The sequence below is a fragment of the Manis pentadactyla genome, chromosome 14, assembly GCF_030020395.1.
Source record: "Manis pentadactyla isolate mManPen7 chromosome 14, mManPen7.hap1, whole genome shotgun sequence".
NCBI lineage: Eukaryota > Metazoa > Chordata > Mammalia > Pholidota > Manidae > Manis > Manis pentadactyla.
The window spans coordinates 7,811,241-7,829,236 of NC_080032.1; the positions used below are offsets into that span (position 1 = coordinate 7,811,241).

At 47.1% G+C, this 17,996-nt stretch overlaps 1 protein-coding gene across 14 annotated transcripts in view; it reads right to left on the minus strand.

The window, feature by feature from the left end:
* Positions 1-11,575: 11,575 nt before the first annotated feature.
* Positions 11,576-17,996, minus strand: part of MTMR3 (myotubularin related protein 3) — a 144,709-nt gene continuing 138,288 nt past the window's right edge. For 7 of the 14 annotated variants that reach the window (XM_036908816.2, XM_036908818.2, XM_036908814.2 and 4 more), the window contains 4 exons: positions 16,944-17,054; positions 16,382-16,470; positions 15,570-15,596; positions 11,576-13,706 (listed from right to left, as the gene is read on the minus strand). In XM_036908816.2, the coding sequence (XP_036764711.2) occupies positions 13,535-13,706; positions 15,570-15,596; positions 16,382-16,470; positions 16,944-17,054 (399 nt within the window). In that variant the 3' untranslated portion in view covers positions 11,576-13,534. The other 7 variants (XM_036908822.2, XM_036908820.2, XM_036908819.2 and 4 more) reach the window with 4 other exon arrangements.

A 17,996-nucleotide genomic window follows, 5' to 3' on the forward strand; every position in this document is an offset into this window, starting at 1 on the left:
TTTCAGTTTTGGGAACATGTAGGACTTCATAAGTCATGAAAGCACTGCTGGGAAACTGCTCAAGGAACTGTAGTCATCGGGTCTGGTTAGGGCCACTAGTAAATGAAAAGAGCCGCACATAGTCAGTCAGGTGCTTCCTAGGGGTGATTTGAGTGACAAGGGCCAAAGGATTAAGCGAGGGCCCCAGGAAAACTGAGGAAAGCCCTTGACCATGGTTTGCAAAAATGACCCTGTGAGTGATTGCACTGCGGGAATCAAACATGAAGTGAGGCAAGATTGTGCAATCCTAGGTTTTAAGAGGAAAATACATAAAATATTCTTTGTTATTAGCCCATTGCTGCAATTACAGTTTGTTTACAGGTAGTTGTTTTATTAATAATTTCATTTTCCAAGGTAAAGTTCTGATCAAACCTCTTCCACTATTTACTGTATGAAACTCTGGTCTCCATTTCAAGTGGGATGACTCTAAGAGGTGTTTTTCAAGCCCCAGTACTTTTTAGATGAGAGTCTTTAATTTATGTGTCTGCTCAATCTTTTCTAACAGATGGCACAGTCTTGAGGGCAAGCAGTGTCAGCCTCATGGGACCTCATGGGACTGTGGGGTGGAGATGTGTCTCAGTCACTAACAAAGCCTGTGCAGACCCATGGCCTTCACTTGTTAAATGAATGGGTTGCCTGGTGTATTCAGAGCTGTTGGAAGCAAAGACCCCATGGCTGAGGCCTCAGTTAGGAATCCCAGCAACGAGAGGGGACTGGTAACCTCAGACACCAGGCTCTTGTCCTCAGTCAGTCTGGGCTTTTCAGGCACTGGCGGTGATCTCCGAAGGTCTGCAGTGCTTTGGAGGGGGTGTTACCTGGAGGACGTGAGAGTGGCAAGGGCGATCCCCACCCGGCCCCTACCCTCTCCTCAGGCAGCACACAGAAGCCGTGTGCAGTGGCATTAGGCCTCTGGTTCATTCCTGCCTGGTATGGTTCAGAACTCCCTATGATTGAGCTTCATAAACAGACTGAATGATGGAGCTTTTCCTAGTTCCAGGGAAGGGCGGGCAGGGTTTGGGAGGAATTCAGCTATGATCTGGAAAGAGGAATTTAACTTCCTATTCTGGTGTGGTGGAGAGGAGGGCAAATTGGCACAAGTTTTACCCCTGCTCCAGGCCTTGACTGCACGGGAGGGAACCTAGCACTTTATCCAGCAGACAAAAAGCAAGACTAATGCTGCAGGCCTTTTGGCTCAGCCCTCCTTTTACTAGCTAGACTGGCCCAGCAGAGTCCACAGGCCCAGGAGGACTTGTCCCTGAAGTGACACCTCAGGGCTGCACGGGGCTGGGGTGGAGGGGTGTGCACCCAGATGGCTCAGGTGGGAACACCTCACGCTCTAGCAGTTTCCCCAAGCCCCCAGGGAAGGGGGCCTGTGCTGCATGCCTGTCAGAAACTCTTACGGAACTGTGGCTAATAAAATGTTTCACTTTAAATACCTTGATTTATAAGTCTCCAAGGAACACGTTTGGAAGGAAGGAAGTGAACCTCAGGAACACCAGCAGGGAAAGGATTGCCTGGCAAAGCTCCCAAACACCAATTGCAGGGGCAGAAAAGCCACCAGGAGGTTTATCAAGGTTGCTCTGTGGTAGAGTGCTTTGAGAAGGAATGCTTTGAGGACAGGGGCTGGGGTGCACTGATAGTCCTTGAGGACATCTGAGGACAGTGTCAGGGGTCAGAAGTCTTTGAGAGAGCAGCAGGCTGATTCATGAAGTCATGTGAAAGAGCAAAGTGTCCTCCTGCCCCGGAGGGGCTAGGGGATGCTGGGGACGTCCCAAGGGCTGACAGAGACTGTGAAAGTGGGAGCAGCCCCACTAACGCGTGTCTGCCCACTGGTACCAGCACCTTCTGGGTGACTTAAAAGAACCTCCAATTCCAGGGATGGATCTTCCAACTGACATACAGTAGGGGTACCATTTACAACTAGCTCACTTGGATGACAAAGCCTTAAACATGTTCAGCCACCTCAGGCCTCACTGTCATTGGAGATGGCAGGGAGGACCATCTGAATGAAAGGTCTTCGCTTTCTTGTCCAGCCTTGGGCTCCGGGGTCCTCATGGGGGCTCTCCTGCTAGATACACAGGGCACACAACCTTGGCCCGAGCCTGTGCTTCAGACACTTGCCTTCGCATCTGTGAGCCTCACCTTGCTCTGCCTCCCTCGCTCCCCAGCCTGGGGTGCTAGGCCACCTCCTCCGGCTCCAGGTTTGGTCCGGAAGCCAGAACTCATCGGCTCTCTGCAGAGGGAAGCCTTGTCGTTCTCCACAGAGCCTAGGAGTTCTCAGATGCCCCCTCGATCCCAAGTCTCTTTCGCTTGGCTCCACTGCCATTGCTTTTATTCAGTTTTAAAGCATCAGTGCACCTGCAGACCTCCATTTGTTAAAATGTTCTAGTTTTTGTTGTTATTGAAATTTAGTTGGTATACAATATTAAATTGATTTCAGGTGTACAACAGTGATTCAACAATTATATATAATACAAAATGTATTGGTGTTACCAATTACCACCACACAAAGATATTACAGTATTATTGACTATATTCCCTACGCTGTACTTTTTCATCCCTGTGACTTATAATTAGAAGTTCTTACTTTTTTATCCTCTTCATCCATTTCACCCATTCCCTCACCTTCCTTCCCTATGGCAGCCACCAGTTTGTTTTCCAGGTTTATGAGTCTATTCCTCTTTTGTTTGTTCATTTGCTTTTTTAGACTCCACATGTAAGTGAAATCATATGGTATCTGTTTTTCTCCGCCTGGCTTATTTTACTAAGCATAATACCCTCTAGTTCCAGTGATGTTGTTGCAAATGGCAAGGTTTCATTCTTTTTTATGGCTAGGTATATTCCATTGTATGTATGTACCACATTTCTTATCCATTCATTTATCAATGTACACTTAGGTTGCTCTCATACCCTGGCTATTGTAAATAATGCTGCAATATAAACACAGGCGTTGTATATATCTTTTTGAATTAGTGATTTTGTTTTTTTTCAGGCAAATTTTTGAGTAGTGGAATTACTGGGTCATATGTTATCTCTATATTTAACTTTTCGAGGAAGCTCTACACTGTTTTCCACAGTGGCCACACCATTCTACATTCTAACCAATGGTGCACAAGGGTTCTCTTTTCTCCACATCCTTGCCAATACTTGTATCTTGTCTTTTTGATGCTAGGCATTCTGACTGGTGTGTGGTGCTATCTCATTGTGGTTTTGATATGCATTTGCCTGATGATTAGTGATGTGGAGCATCTTTTCATGTGTCTGTTGGCCCTATATATTTCTTCTTTGGAAAATGTCTATTCAGGTCCTCTATTTTTATTGGATTATTTAGGGTTTTTTTGGTGTTGAGTTGTATGAGTTCCTTGCAACTTTTGGACATCAGCTCCTTATTCGGTATATCATTTGCAAATTATTTTCATTTTGTTGATGGTTTCCTTTGCTATTTACAAGTTTTTTAGTTTGATGTAGTTCCACTTATTTTTGCATTTATGTCCCTTGACTTGGGAGACACATCTAGGAAAAAATTTCTGTTAATGTTCAAGAGTTTACTGTCTGTCTTCTTCTAGAATGTTTATGGTTTCAGGTCATATATTTAGGTCTTTAATCCATTCTGAGTGCATTTTTACATATGGTGTAAGACAGTTCCAGTTTTTCCCAACACCATTTATTGAAGAGACTGCTTCTCCCCCATTGCATATTCTTGCCTCCTTTGTTATATCTTAATTGACCATGTTAAGTGTGGATTTATTTTGGGGCCCTCAATTCTGTTCATTTTTTTGGGTCAGTACCACACTGTTTTGTTTACTATAGCTTTGTACTATAGTTTGAAATCAGAGAGTGTGATACATTCAGCTTTGTTCTTCTTTCTGAAGATTGCTTTGGGTATTCAGGGTCTTCTGTGGTTCCACAGAAATTTCAGGATTATTTGCTCTAGTTCTGTGAAAAATGCCATTGGTATTTTGGTAGGATTTGCATTGAATCAGTAGATTGCTTTGGTGAATATGGCCATTTTAACAATGTTAATTCTTCCTATCTATGGGCATGGAATTTCTTTTATTTGTGTTGTTTTTTTCATCAGTGGGTTACAGTTTTCAGTGTGCAGGTCTTTCACCTTCTTGGTTAAATTTATTCATATGTATTTTATTCTTTTTGATGCAATTGTAAATGGGATTGTTTTCTTGATTTCTCTTTCTGCAAGTTCAGTGTTAATATATAGATACGCAACAGATTTCTGTATATTGATTTTGTATCCTGCAACTTTACTAAATTAGTTTTATTTTTTGGTGGAGTCTTTAGGGTTTTCCATATATAGTATCATTTCACCTGCAAATAGCAACAATTTTACTTCTTCCTTACCAATTTGCATCCCCTTTCTTTTTCTGGTTGCTGTGGCTAGGACTTCCAGTACCGGTTGAATAAAAGTGTTGAGACCTTGTCTTGTTCCTGATCTTAGAGGAAAAGCAGCTTTTCACCAGTGAGTATGATGTTGGCTGTGGGTTTGTCATATATGGCCTTTACTATGTTGAGGTATGTTCCCTCTCTTGCCACTTTAAGAATTTTTTTATCATGAATGGATATTGAATTTTATCAAATGCCTTTTCTGCATCTAGAGATGATCATATGGTTTTTATCCTTCCTTTGTTAATGTGGTGGCTCACAATGATTGGCAGATACTGAACCATCTTTGCATGTCTGGAATAAATTCCACTTGGTTATGGTGAATGATCTTTTAAATATATTTTTGAATTCAGTTCACTGATAGTTTATTGAGGATTTTTGCATCTATGTCCATCAGGAATATTGGTCTATATATATATATATTTTTTTTTTTTTGGTAGTTTCTTTGTCTGGTTTTGGCATCAGAGTGATGCTGGCCTCAGAATTGGGAAGCTTTCCTTCCTTTTCAATTTTTTGGAATAGTTTGAGAAGGATAGGTATTAACTCTTCTTTAAACATTTGGGAGAATTCACCTGTGAAGCCATCTTTTCCTGGACTTATGTTTGTTGGGAATGTTTTGATAACAATTCATTTTCCATACCAGTAATCACTCTGTTCAGATTTTCTATTTTTTCCTGGTTCAGTCTTGGAAGATTGTTTCTAGGAATTATTCATTTCTTCTGTAGTCCAGTTTGTTGGCATATAATTTTTCTGGTCGTTTCTGCTGAAATATCAGCTGATCGCCTTATGGGGTTTCCCTTTTATGTGATTAACTGCATTTTTCTTGCTCCTTTTAAGGTTCTCTATCTACGTCCTTAACCTTTTCATTTTCAAAAATTTTCTGTTCATCTTGAATGTTTTCTATTGCCTTGCCTTCCTGCTAGTTGATCTGTCCTTCTGCACCCTCTAATCTGTCATTCTCTAGTGTATTTTTCATTTTATTTTTGTATTCTTCCACTGTGATTGTTTTTTCTTTTTAATTTTCTCTTTGTTGAAGTCTTCCCTGAATTCATGCACTCCTATCAAGTCTGGTGAGTATCTTATAATCATTAATTTTATCTCTTAAATCAGGTAGATTACTTAACTCCATTCAGTTCTTTTTTTTGAAATTTTGCCATGTTTTTTCATTTGGAGCATATTCCACAATCTCATTTTGACTTTTTTGTCTATCTATGAATGAGACAAAATGGCTACCTCATTCTTGAAAAAACAGCCGTGTAGGAACACCCCTTCAGTAGACTGGGGAAGCCTGGCATTTTGGCTAGATGGCTGGTGGCCAGGTGACTGCTGGGCCAGGAGCACTGCAATATAATGAGTCATAAGAAATACATATTTCCCAGGTATATTTGGTCTTCATCCAGTTTCTGAAAATACTGCAGCCTTAAAGGTGAAATGGGTGTCACTGTGTTAATGAGAGACTTCTGGACCCCATCGAAAGATAGGGGCTGGAGGCTGAATCAGCCAGTGGTCAATAATTTAGTCAGTCATGACTAGACAATGACGCCCTCACAGAAACCCAAGAAGAGCTATCAGTCTCTTGGATCCTACTTCTTGGTTGGAGAGAGCTTCTATGCTTGGGGAACCAGAACACCTCCATGTGCCACTGCCCCAGGCCCCAAGCTCCATGAAGACAGCCCTTTATTTGGGATTTGCCCTATGTATCTCTTCATCTGGCTGTTAACTTGTATCCTTTATTAAACTGGTAAACTTGTTTTCCTGAGTTCTGTGAGCTGCTCTAGCAAATTAATCAAACTTAAGGGTGAGGTTGTGGGAACCTCCAATCTGTAACCAGTAGGTCAGAGCCCAGGCAACAGCCTGCAGCTTGTGACCGGCATTTGGAGTCAGGGGTGGAGGGCAGTGTTACAGGACGAAGTCCTTAACGTGGGGAATCTGGTGCTCTCTCCAGGCAGATAGCATCAGAATTGAGTTCTCTGACACCCTGTTGGGGTTCGAGAATTGGTTGGTGGTGTGTGTGGGTGGGAAGACCCCCTCTCCCAACACACACACTGGAACTGGCCCAGGAACCTGAAAGGAATTAAGCACACCAACACAGATGCACAGTAGGGGTGGTCAGGTGCTGAGGAGATGGCCCAGGGTGTGTCTGTGTCTGGGGTGCACCACTGGGGTGGCTGTGGATCAGTGGGTGCGGTCTGGGGAAGTCCCAGTGAGTGCAGAGCCAGGTGTGCCAGCAGGGAAGCTGGGGGCTGAAGAGGCATAAGCAGAGGGGAGTCTGGATGGGCATCGTGCTGGTGCTTCCATGGTGGGACTACTGGATCTTGGATGGGCACTTTTGGGGACAGGGTGTGCCTCAAGGTACCTGATTTGGTGTGGACCTCTGAACCCTGTTCTTGTCTGCACTATCAATATGGAGGGGGAATATAAACAGTGGTGTTCCCCAGCAGTTCCCCTGCCGTTGGGCAGGTGCTCCAGCTTTGACAATCAGCTCCCTTTGCTTATAGTCTAATTGTCCTTTAAACTTCAGGCTCTTTTCTGTGCCCCAGAGCAGATAAATGTGTGTGTGGAACCCCAGTGATAGCCCTTCCTACTGCAGGTTGCTGTGTTGGGCATGTGGCTCACACCTTGTTGGCCACTGTCTCTCCTGCCATTTTTTGTAACGTGGTCTTTCTATCCTTTGTGCAGAAGGGTGCTCACTCAGCCCCAGCTCCTCCTCAGGAGGGACTGCTCTGCATGCAGGTATAGATTTGGTGCACACATGGGAGTTCAGGCTCTTTGTATGCCCCATCTTGGATGTTCTCCAAAAACTGTAGTTCTTTAATAAAATACATTTGTGAACTTTATAAAGTCTTTGAGTAGTGCTACATTTACAACTTATAAAACAGATTGCTTCAAGGTCAAAACTTTACCTCTGTAAGACTGAGGACCCAGGGCAGGGCCAATTGTCTTCTTTTCATAGATGGCAGAAGGGAAGTAGTCTGTCTCTGCCAGCAGCCTGAGACAGAAAATGCCATCTTATCTCATGGACAGTGGGGAGGGGAGCATTTACTAAGCACCCACCTTCAACCCTCTTCTGGGCAAGGGCTCTGCTCTAGATGCGAAAATGCTCAGTTCCTCACCCGCCCTGGAGTGGTGACTCAGCTGGCACTGCAGGGCTGGGATTCCAACCGGGGACTGTGGGCTTGGAAAGCCATGTTCTTTCTGCTAAATTAATGGTTTTGATACTGGCTTTTGAGGCAAGGCTTCAGGGGTTCTCTAAAACATTTGCTTCAATTATCATCTTATATATCACAATTTTTCAATATGTACACTCCTGTGTAAAACATACTAGCTCAGGTTGCCTGAGCCCTCACAGTAAGGCCTCCATTGCAGTGCTGGTGGGCTTCTCTGGGTTGTTCACTGAGGGTAGGAAGCCTGGTGCCTTGATTGCCAAGCCCAGCCTCAACTAAATGCTACTGGCCCTCTCTACAGAATGGTTTGTGATTGTAAATAAACTGGATGTTTCTTACCTGATACATGGAGGACAAGGACTGAAAGCAGGTATTGGATAGTCTTCTGTTAATCCTTTTTCCAAGATCGACTTCGGTTTTGTAACAACTGGATATTGCAGGCAAGTTGCGACTATTACCATTTATGACCACTTATCTGTATACAATTTGCACTTTTTCTCCACCCCATGCACAAATTCAGAAATAAAGTGGATGCTGAGACAGTGCACATTGGTACTAGTCAAAAACGCTCTATTGCCACCACCTCATCAATTTAAAACAATGTTTTGACCTATCCTTAGATGATCTGTGCTAATGATGTTTGGTTTTATAAATTTGAATGGTTAAAAGGAAAATAGAAACAATTATATTATCAAACCTTTTATTCGGTTAGGAGGGAGAGGAGGCCTCATAGCTGAAGCCTTATTATAGTAACTAAGCTTTTCTCCAATATTTCTGGCTTGGCTAGAACTCAGAGACCCAGTGTTTAAAAAGCTCTTTATCTAAGGCTGTCTTCTGGAAGCCTAAGAGCATTGGGGGTTGGGGTCAGGAGAGTGTATTTCTCATTCAAATTCTGTTAATTCATTGATAACCCTGGATGACCCTTTGCCACCCTCTGAGCCAGCTTTCTCCAAAAAAACGTTTGCGTGCAGGGACAGGGCAGGTAAGGGCAGGATTGGATCAAATCAATGATTTTCAGACCTTTAAGCATCAAATACTTTCTTTAAATTGTATCTTCCTGGGAAGCCTAATACTGAATGGGTATGGGGGCTCCATGCCCACAAAGGCCCCACAGAACAGCATGAAAATCACAGAAGTAGATGAGCTAAGGTCCCTCCCACCTCTAAGTGTCAGGAGTTTGTGTCCCCTGCCTCTGGAACACAAATGCTGACCTCTGCCATCCCTTCCTGGCCAGGCCCCTCCCTCTCTCCAGGACCTATTAAAGGCCTGAGCTGATTTATTCCTTGCCCCTAATATACTAGTCACAGTACTGACTGGGAACCACAGTGACAACCTGAATCCAGGGGCTGAACAACTGTTTGTGGTGAAAATGACACATTTATTTCGTTTACATAGTCACTATGGCTACAGCAGAATCAGTGCTGTTACAATAGGCAAACACTACTGTAAGCAGCAACACAGTCTATTTCTTAAAACAGCATCTGAGCCTCATGGGTTGTTTGCAATTTTAAAAAAGTCTTATATAAAACAAGTGGGAAGCAGTTAAAAGGCCAATTTTAAAAGCCAATGTAAAACTAATTTCACTGAAAATACAATTGAAATGCAACTGCTCTGAGCACTGTAAGAAAAGTTGACTAAGAAGTTAGTGTGGTAGAAATGACAGCAAGTGGTAAATAAAGTAATACAACAGCAGCATTTAAAACTTTGCAATTCGCATTTCAGAGGGTGCCCGTTCCTCTTCCCAGTATGCCTCTCAGCAGCTGCCCAGCCTGTAAGAGGCCTGTTAGACTGGGGCAGGATGCACAGCAGCTGAAGTCTACACACAGGGGAGAGAACAAAACACCAGGGTGGTTATGTGCAGGGACAGCAGGACTGGTTTAGGAGTGTTGCCTCCTACTCCGGCCAGAAGCTTCTCACACATTCTAGTCCTGACTCGGGATCATCTTGTCCTTAACCTCAGCCTAGATCAAAAGATCTTTTAACATGGCTAGAAATTAGACAGCTGGGACTCCTGTCATGTTATCTGAAACCCCAAATGGAGTCAGTCATTTTGCTGCACAGCTCAGGGTCCATTGTTAACTGTTACCTCTATCCCGGATAATGCAATCAGGTGGGTGTGCTGCAGCCCTAGGGACAGGTCACTTCACTAGGCACCAGCTACATGAAATCCTGCAATGGTACCTTCAAATCCAACTTCATTCTTAACAGAGGTCCTGGCTAGAGTTGACATCAACAGGTATGGGCTTGCCTAATCTGTGTGTGTGATGGCCACAGATTGGCTGTCTCAAGGACAACAGCCTGTGATCTTATTCTAGGATATAACCTCAATTCCTTTTTTTTGGTATCTAAAGTGTTGATCAGATCCTCTGGCATCATTCTGTTATTCTCCCTTTAAATCTGCCACAGTACCTTTTAAGTTCTTAGAATATTCTTTGCTAACAGAAATGAACACTGAAAATATTAGCAAAATTACTAAAGAAAAAAATTTCTGTATGTCCTCACTAGAAAAATCCTAGTGGATTAAGGCAGCCCTATCATTTTCCTGGACTGGGATTAAGGAGGCCAAAGTGTAGAAAGAAGGGAAATATGCAGAGTGCCGGGATAGCAAAGTTGGGAGTGAGACGGCCTCCTGCTAGCTCATCACTGTCAGTGCTGCACTGCCTCAGACCAGATTCCTCCACGTGGCAGCCCGGAGCCGGCCTCCCCCTCAGGGAGCCCCTTCTCTCCCTGTCCTGCTGTCTCCCACAGGGCAGCTCCTTGCCTTTGACCCACACTGAGCAGGTCTCACCAGCTCCTGGCTCTCCTCTCCCTCCCCACGGCAGCTCCCGGACAACCTTGCTAGCCTCCGCACTGAGGGCTAGGCGGTTAGTCCTCAGGAGCAAGAGCAGCTAGGTGCAGACACACGCTCAGGTTTTTTTCACAAATTGGTCTGCACACTGGGCTCCCCGATGGACTGAAGGCAACTGAAGTGGAACCTTCTCCTCCCAGAGGAGGATTTCCAGACGCCTGCTGGGTGGCACCTCAGCTTTCAGACTGGAACCAGCTGAGCTGGGAGTACATCCAAAAAGTGACCATAGAAATCCTGCCCCAAAGAGTTAAGGCCCTCAGGGGGTGCTCTGAGCAGGTCACTCTTGGAACCCAACCAACTTAACACAGAGATGATGGGGTGGTAACCCCAGGGCTGTGTGCCACTCAATACCAGCCTTCTCTGGGAAGGAACTGTGTAAGTTCTCCAACAGACCTGTGGGATGGGAAGGATGCCTAAGGAAAGAAAATCCTCCTCTGTGAAGAGCAGGCACTAATCACGGTGTGACTCCAAGTTATGGCCTTGCTCACTGGGTGCAGATCTTAAGAGCAGAGGGTCCTCCCTGTGCATGGAGGGAGGGAGACCTCTAGTTAGGCACATACCAATCACACCCAATCCAGTTTCTGCCCCCAAGGTCTCTCTCCCCACCCATGTTATCTCATCCAAGAATGACAGGCAGAAGCACCTTCTAGACATCCCCCTTCCTCCCAACATCCCCTCCCACTCTACACAGCAAGCAGAGCTCTGTGCTTAATTGCTGCTTCAGGCGCAGCTGACACTCCCAGGGTGCAGTCAGGTTAGGAGCCAGAGCACTGGCTACCCTGGAACCAGAGCAGCAGGAAAGAGGGCCTGGAAGCCAAGAGGTAGTTCTAATGACTACTGACGCTTAGTTATTCAGCTAGGGAAGAACCGCTGATTGTTAAGAGGCCTGACTGATTTGCCTTTTTAGCTTTGGAGATGTTAGGGGAAAAACCATCAAGGAAATAGTCTCAAGTGTCTGGGCATCATGAGACAGCTCCTTGCCAAGGTCCAGAGTTGAAAAGAAATCTGTAGTTTTCCTCTGCCAAAGTTCAGTTTCCCAGCAGTGCCTCCAGCTGCTTCTGTGTAACAGGGAAAATGAAGAGAGAATAAACCACAGGGAAAAGAACTAGAACATGTTAGCAAATGCTACCATGCGGAACACTAAACTTTATTCACTTTATTTATATATTTAACAGGTCTAAAGTATTTACTTCTTGCTTTGACAAAAAAATGAAAAATATAGGAGCACTGACTGACTCCTCTTTAGGAGAAAAGGGTTGTATGTACAGCTACAGTTACAGTTCCTCCTTTACAAAGAAAAATATTAATAAAAAAGTGCTTCATTGATCAAAAAAGGGCTAAGAGCTGCAAGCATTTATTCACACTGTACATCAGATCCAAGAAACCCGTATCACACCTCTTGGCACCTGTCACTAGGAACTGCACAATCTCTAATTAGACTGACTTCTCCTTGCCCGCGTGACCAGACCACACAGACTGTGGAGAACTACACCCTGTTTCACTGAATTCACACTCCGAGCAACCTGCTGCCACAGGGAAGTCAGAGACGCACTCAGATGCTCTGAGCTTTGCCTGGACAACAGCTCCAGGGAAGGCGGCTGGGCCACAGCTTAACAGCACCCAGGCACACAAAGGAGACACCTTCCTGAGACACAACTTGCCCTTGGCCAGAACTACTTCCAAAGGGTCAGAAGAGTTCCCTGGCCTCCCCCAAGCCACTCGCCACAATCTGTCCTATCACCAGTTAGCAGCGTTTAGCAGAGCCAAGCACGGTCCTTCCCCCAGTGGGGGGGGGGGGGGGGGGGGCAGGCACAAAACACGGATGCCAAGATTACAAAGCACAGACTCTCCACTCTTGCCCCACACCCACCTCTACCACAAATCCTCTTCATTTAAGGCTCTTCTTGGACCACATCAAAGCTTACTGAGGAAAGGTGCCCTGAATCTCCGATGGGCTGTGCTACTTCTCTATGGAGCCCCGAGCCACCAAATGCCCCTCACCACTAGGTCCTTCCCGACTCCCCAAGGGGAGGAGTAGGAAGAAGGCTGATTGTATAGAACAGGCTCCCTTTTCCAGAGGCTTGCACCCTAAAAGGCTGATTCTACCCCTTAAGAAGGAGATCCATGATTGGTTTGGTTTGGGAATGGGGAATTTTTGGAACCCTGAGTCTGGATTTCCATGCTGGCTGCGGAAGATTGTTTTGGGGGACCAGGTCCCAGAAAGGCTTCCAGGTGTGCCTGGGCTCAGCAGTAGGACACTGCACTCTGGCCCGTCGGCACCCCTGCACCCGAGGGTGGGAGGTGCCACACAGCCTGGCGAGGGAGGCCGACTCATGCCCATGAAGGGAGCCCTGGGCAATCTGGGTCTTGTTAAAAATCCCATGGGGGGGACACGCTAGCCACCCATTCGCAGGCCTCTCACTTGCCTCAAAGGAACATTACCTTCCTTCCCCAGAGAGGGGCCTGACAGGCTCCACTTACCGTATGTCCCTCCCTCCCAAGGCTAAGCCTGTTTATCTGCCAGTGAGACAGATGGGCCTGGCCCAGCCCCTCCGGGGTGGGGGCGTGACGGAGAGCGCAGCGGGGGCAGTACTCCTAGGGGACATGTTCCCACCCCCCGCAGCAGCAAAGGTTTTTCCACCAGCTCTGATGCTGTAATGGCACGAGGAATGGTCACAAACACCAGCACTGGCTTTCTTCCCCGCCTCACTAGCTCAGACCTCCACTCCTGCCTCTGACCAGCCTCCTCCCATCCTAAGGAACCAAGCCAACCCTCAGCATCACCTGACAGCAGGCAGCTCGATAGTTACAGGGGGCCTTGGCGACCTCTGGTCTTCCATCCAAAGAAAAAAATTAAGACAACCAGGGGATTTTCTTTTTTGGAGGCAGAGGGAGGGTGGAAAGGAAAAAAACAGGAAAGAAAAATCAATCTACAATCCAGTGGTACACCCCAAATTTCTGTCCCTCTCCAAAGGTGGTTCCACGCCCCCATTCCAAAGTGCACAGGCCTCCTGCTCTGCCCAGGCTGTGTGGGCCCGTCGGAGGAACAGCAGCTCGGCCTCTGCCTGCCCCAGGTCGCTGAGCTTCAGTTTGACGTGGCAGCGATGGGCTTATCCAGTTCAAGGTCAATGCTGGAGCCTGCAGGATGTAGGCTGCTATAGCAAGACTTGCACACTCGACTGGGTTCAAAGAGCTGCTGGCTAGGAACTGGAACCTTCTGGTTACAACAACTGGAGCAGAATACGTTCCCACAATTCCTTAAGATGAGAAGAAAACAAAACACTTAGTTTCAGTAACAGATATGGGGTAGGGAAACCAACTTCAGAAGACAGAACTTTACTGCACCTAATTTGGATGTACTGGAGGCTCCACTAAGACCAAACACTGTCGTTTGTCTAGCCCAGGAACAAGCCAGGCAGGGAGGGGACCCTGACCTAGCATAGTCACACAGCACTTTCACTTCAGAGCCAAGGGCCCCTGGCTGACTCACCACTATGGCTCAAGGTTACTAGGTGTACAGGAGGAGGATGCTGAAGAGAGATAACAACTGGGCCCAGAGCAGAAGCAGCTGCTAGCTCAATGGGTTAAGCCCTGGCCCAGGAGAACTCTGAAGCTTGTGGTCAGAGAGGCCAGAGGCCAGTGGAGCTGCGTCCAAGCCCCTCAGATGAGAGCAACCACCCAGCCCAGCTAGGGAGTGAGGAGCCTTGCCCAAAAGGCCACTCCCCAGAGGCTCGGAGGCAGCAACATGGAGAACAGACTGCTGCCATCTAGGGCTGTTCTGCTGCCAGCATGCAAAGCCACAAAACAAGCAACCAGTGACAGTGCACATGCTCAGGGTGAAGGACAAGTGCACAAATAAACACACGTGCACACCACCCTCCATTATTAGACAGATGTCAGTCAATTACAGCTCACCCCCTGCCCCCATGCATCTCCAGGGAATATCTGAGTTTGTCCTGAAGGCTCGCCTGTACCCAGGCCTCCCTCTCTCCTCCACCTGAAAGCCCAGCTCTGACTTGTCTGTGCAACACAGGTCCACACAGTGTAAGAGATGCCCTTCACAGCCAACAGAGAAGGGAGCTGGCAGAGCATGAGTTTCTGCCCACATTGCAACCCTACTTTTGCAGAGCCCTTATGTGCACATCAATCCCAATGAGCCCAAGAATGGGGGACTCTTAGGAGCTCGAGCAAACCTGCCAAAGACCTGAGGAAAACAGCTAAAGGGAAATCCTCCTCCTCAGCCAGCATCACTCACTACCTTTTTATTTCAGCTCCTCAGAATGCAAACCCACTGTTGGATTAAGGACAGGTACACTCAGGGGAGAGAATATTGAATGCCCTTTGGGGACAAAAGAATACACAAGAGGAAAGGCTAGACATGGGGCAATGGAAGGACAGAGGACTGACACACACAATTTCATCTTCTAGTAAGTAAGCACTTCATAATTCTGTTTCTGAAAATGCATGTTAGCAAGAACCTGTGGTTGCCCAGAAAAAACACCTAAATCTATTTCTGAATGTCCACTTTTATTTAACATACCTGTTGGAGACTTTTATTTAACATACCTGTTGGAGTCCAGCTCAAAGCCTGACATGAATTTGATCCACCAAGCTTTCTACCTGACTCTTTTAGGAAACCTGACAGACTGTAAGTGGAATCTTCCTTTAAAGTTTTCCATGCTAAGAGTTTTCTGTAAGACCACCTCTGCTCAGTCCTGGTCTTTAAAAAAATTTTTTTTTAAAGGAGCAGTGATGCTGTTTGACTTAGAAGTCACTAGCTTCATTCTGGTATCTCAATGAATGATTCTCCCCAAAGAAATAGCTCTAAAAACCCAACTGGCTAATCCACAAGGCCAGCCTGTGCTGAAGCACCACTTCTCCTCACTAGCAAGGTGGCTCAGCTGGCCTGGGCAGCTGGGGAGGACAGCACTGCAGCCCAGCTCAGCCCTGATGGGTCTCTGCAGCTGGCTGCTTCGGTCTCCCCCAGGCCCATCTGCCTGCCGGTGCTCCCTGCCCCAGACTTCAGCCCAGTGAGTGCAGAAAGGGGGAAATGGCAGCGTTAGTGGGGAGAAGTTACTGAAGGTGTGCAGACATCACAGAGAGGTTGTTGCAATGCTCACCACGTTTGATCGACACGGTCAGTGTCCCTGCAAGGAGGGGAGAAAGAGCTCAGAGGAGAAGCCAACCAAAGACATCTGGGCTTGGGGTGCAGGGTGGGAAGACAGACAGTCCTAGAAACACCATTATCAGACAAAGAGGTAGTTCCACCTTCAGTGGGGGTTCACTCTCATGGGTGAGCTCTGTCAGATTTGGATAAACTTCCTATCCCAAGAACACTGAACACCTCCAGACAGTCACCACCCCAGCTGGGGCAAAGAGTCCCTGGCACCTCATTGCCCCAACCAGAAAGGATAAAAGAAGTTAGGAGCCTATGGCCCGAAGACAGTATCCGCAGTTGTCCCTTCTAGTACCCTTGGCTGTATCTCCTCACTACTGGTACAAGGGAAACAGGTCTGGTGTTAGGGAGCAGGTATGGAATAGGAGAATGAAGTCCCCTGCCCACAGCTGGAAAACCATTTTTGCTCATAGCAGCCACGTTGAATGGGAAGAAATTTTATTCTAAAAGTAAGAAACGGTCGTTTGGGTGGTGGTAGTTATTCCCACAATCCATAAAGCACAACAAAAAGAAGGTTCATTTGTACATTTCAAAACTTACTAATCATGATCACTGTGAACTGCAAGAAAGACAACAAATGCAGTTTTGCAAACACCCATTTCAGAGGCACAGAAGATGAGCTGGGGTCCAACAGACCCCAACGCTTGCCTCAGAAAGAGAACTACAAGCCATATGCCTGCACCTTTCCAATCTGCAGTCTCCTTGGCCAGATCTCAGCCTCCACACCCGCCCACCCACCACACCCCCCAACGGCACCTGCAATGGTGCTTCCTGCTGGCAAGCCAGAAGGCACTGTCGCACGCATAGCAGTGGGCGGCTAGGTGGTCAGGGAGCCAACGGGTCATCTGTAAAATAGATGGGGCCAGGTTAGTAACAGGAGATGGAACATCTAGCTGAAGCCAGCAGAGCCACGCTGGGGGCAGTAAAAGTCACAAGAACCACAGTGGCTCTAGTGGCACCAGCCCAGAAGGTCAGATGTCAGCAGTACAAAAAAGGCGTCCAAATCGTTTCCCTGGAGGGGACTCCAAACTCCCCTGAGATAAAGTGGCAGGCAGCAGCACCCTGGGTCACTACGGGAGCTGGCAAGGCTCCAACTCTCAGAGAGGCAATGCAGAGAGGCCAGCTTGCTGAGGCTCCCTGGCTCAGAAAATACAGGCTTGCTAGGGATTCACAGGCACCGACTGACACTCACAGAGGATCAAGGCTAGGTGTGTTAGGAGGTCATTCCTTGCCCAGGGGCATGAAGTAGGGATGGGAGTGGAGAAGAACTGCAAAACAGTTGCATGGATGGCACTCAGAACAGGGGCTGAACCTGTACCTCCGTGTCCTGTTTATCCACCTGCTCCCAGCTGGCTTCAGAGAAAATCTCTGTGCTGCAGCGAGACAAACAGTTCTGATCCAGATTGCTTTCCGAGTCAGGGACTGAAGTCTGTTGGCAAACAAACATAGCTGAACAGAATGAACCTGGTCTCCTCCCAGAAGAAAAGGCTTGGTGAAGAAGGGAGGACAGGGGACTCTGGGAGAGCTGGGTTTACGGCTGCCGAATCTGTAGGTGCATCAGCCGTCAGGAACGGGGTTGAGCAGGTGCAGATGGGGCTGAGCTCAGCTGGAAGAGAGATACCCAGGTCTAAGGCTGTGAGCAGGGACTCGGGAGTAAAAAATGCCTCTGAGTGAAAAGACTGGCCTTGGTCCAGGAAGTGAGCGGGGTAGAAGTGACCAGGATGGAGTGTCAGCTGCTCCAGTGGCCCTGCCACTTACATCTGTGTGTTGAAACTGAGTGCTTTGGGCATGCCCTCCTTTCTCTGAAGGAATCTTCAGGAAAATGAGAAACCATCATTAGGATGAAGGAACTGAGAAGTCAGTTTGAATTGGAAGTCATTGGATGAGCCCGCCTTTAATGTACGCTGACTGCTTCAGAGCCAGGCTCACATTTCTGTTCAAACACGTGGAGTGAGACCCAGCCGGTGAGGACAGCGCCTCCTGGGGAGCTCTCCTCAGGCACCCCCACACCTCCAGTCACCAGGCCCCATAACTGCCAACTCCCTGGCAGTGCTACAACCAATCCCTTATCCCCATTTCTACTGCCACCACCTGCCACAGGGTGGGCACAAATATCTGTTAAAAAAAAACCTAAACCTTCACAGCTTCAGCCCATGTTTGGAAGGCTAACAGTTTACCAGTTACTGGGGTAGGACAGGTACTACAATTTGACAGAATACATGACACTGCCTTACAAATGTCATTCTGCCCAGGAGTTCATGCCTGCATACACATGATCTTCTCTGCAGAGAGATTTGACAAGCCACATAGCGCTCTCTTCCTTATTGTAACTGCCTGGATGGGACACCCATGGAAGGTAAGCAAGGCACAC